The 1,325-nt window shown below is 36.1% G+C and overlaps 1 protein-coding gene across 1 annotated transcript; it reads left to right on the plus strand.

Moving 5' to 3' along the window:
• Window positions 1-359: 359 nt before the first annotated feature.
• LOC117108431 (nephrin-like) lies at window positions 360-1,293 on the plus strand (the record flags this gene model as incomplete). Its single annotated transcript, XM_033250442.1, has 1 exon — window positions 360-1,293. A coding segment is annotated over exon 1 (934 nt), but the record flags the coding sequence as incomplete, so codon positions are not given.
• Between the last annotated feature and the right edge of the window lie 32 nt (window positions 1,294-1,325).

Raw genomic sequence — 1,325 nt, forward strand, 5'->3', positions numbered from 1 at the left:
ACAACTTAGCCCCCCCCCCCAGAAAATACATCCTAGAGCCGCCACTGCTGTTATCAAGCAATAGAGTACTGATTATGTAACGTAAATTAAACAAATAGAACTATTGATGAAAGCAGGAAGCCATAACATACGTAATGTAGACCCCACATATATAAGGAAATTGGCTATGTAAATAAAACATGTTTATTCAGGTTGTGTATTGAAGTCACTTCCAGCTCTATGATGCATAACGTATATACAAAAATAGAGAAACATATATGCGGAAGAGTATTTGTTGGGCGAATGTATTACAATTCAAACGTTCAGTATTATATGAACGTTTTTCTAGTTTAAATTAGCAAGTCAATAAGTGAAGTAAGATGTTAGCATGTCATTATGAGTTTCAGCTTCGATGGTGGTTGCTTTTTGTAGCCATTAGTTATTACAACTGTTATGTTGTTGCTCAAACCACCATACGACCACTGAATCTTCAGGTGCTTGTCGGAGGAAATGCTTCATTTGTATGTAACAGTGCAGAGAATAAAACATGGTCTTGGTATCAAGTAGACCGAAATTTCAACGATTCAACGAAACTTTGGGAAGAGGGTGCAAATACTGTATCAGAATATACAGTTTTTATTGATGACCAAAGAGGAAAATGTAGATTCACAATATTAAATACGACATTGGACGATGATGAAACTCAATATTACTGTAAACGTGGATCTACATCAAATAAAGCAACTTTAGAAGTCATCGAGGGAACGAAGTTGGATAAAAGCTATCCACAATGCGAAGCTGACTTTACGTCATTAAACACAAAGAATAAAGTCACGATGACATGCATGGCTAATGGAGGTTATCCAAGACCATCGCTACAATGGTACAGAAACGGAGAAATATTAGCAACGCAGGAAGATATTGTAAGTAATAAAAATGACGATGTTGCATATTTTTATGAATTTACACGTGAAATGACAGTTCAAGATGAGACAGCAGTCTACACATGTAGAGCTGATGGTCCAGCCGTTGAAGGGAACCAGAATTGTTCCATATCAGTGGCAACTCCCCCGACGGTCACCATCATTGCTAGCACAACATATTTTAATGCTGGTGATTCATTGGAATTTGCATGTATAGTAATGAGTCCATGGAATATCGTAGATTACAAGTGGACTGTAAATAATCAGTCATTGACGTCAACAAACGCAATATTTAAAAACGATAAGAGTACAATCATTATATCACATTTACAATCAAAAGATGCAGGAAAAGAGATCAGATGCAACGCAATTACGTCTTCTGGATTGAATGGTAATGATTCTGTAATAATTTCATTATTTGAT

This window comes from Anneissia japonica, unplaced genomic scaffold (genome assembly GCF_011630105.1).
Source record: "Anneissia japonica isolate Jap-2015-1 unplaced genomic scaffold, ASM1163010v1 scaffold18010_len1324_cov99, whole genome shotgun sequence".
In the NCBI taxonomy this organism is placed as follows: Eukaryota; Metazoa; Echinodermata; class Crinoidea; order Comatulida; family Comatulidae; genus Anneissia; species Anneissia japonica.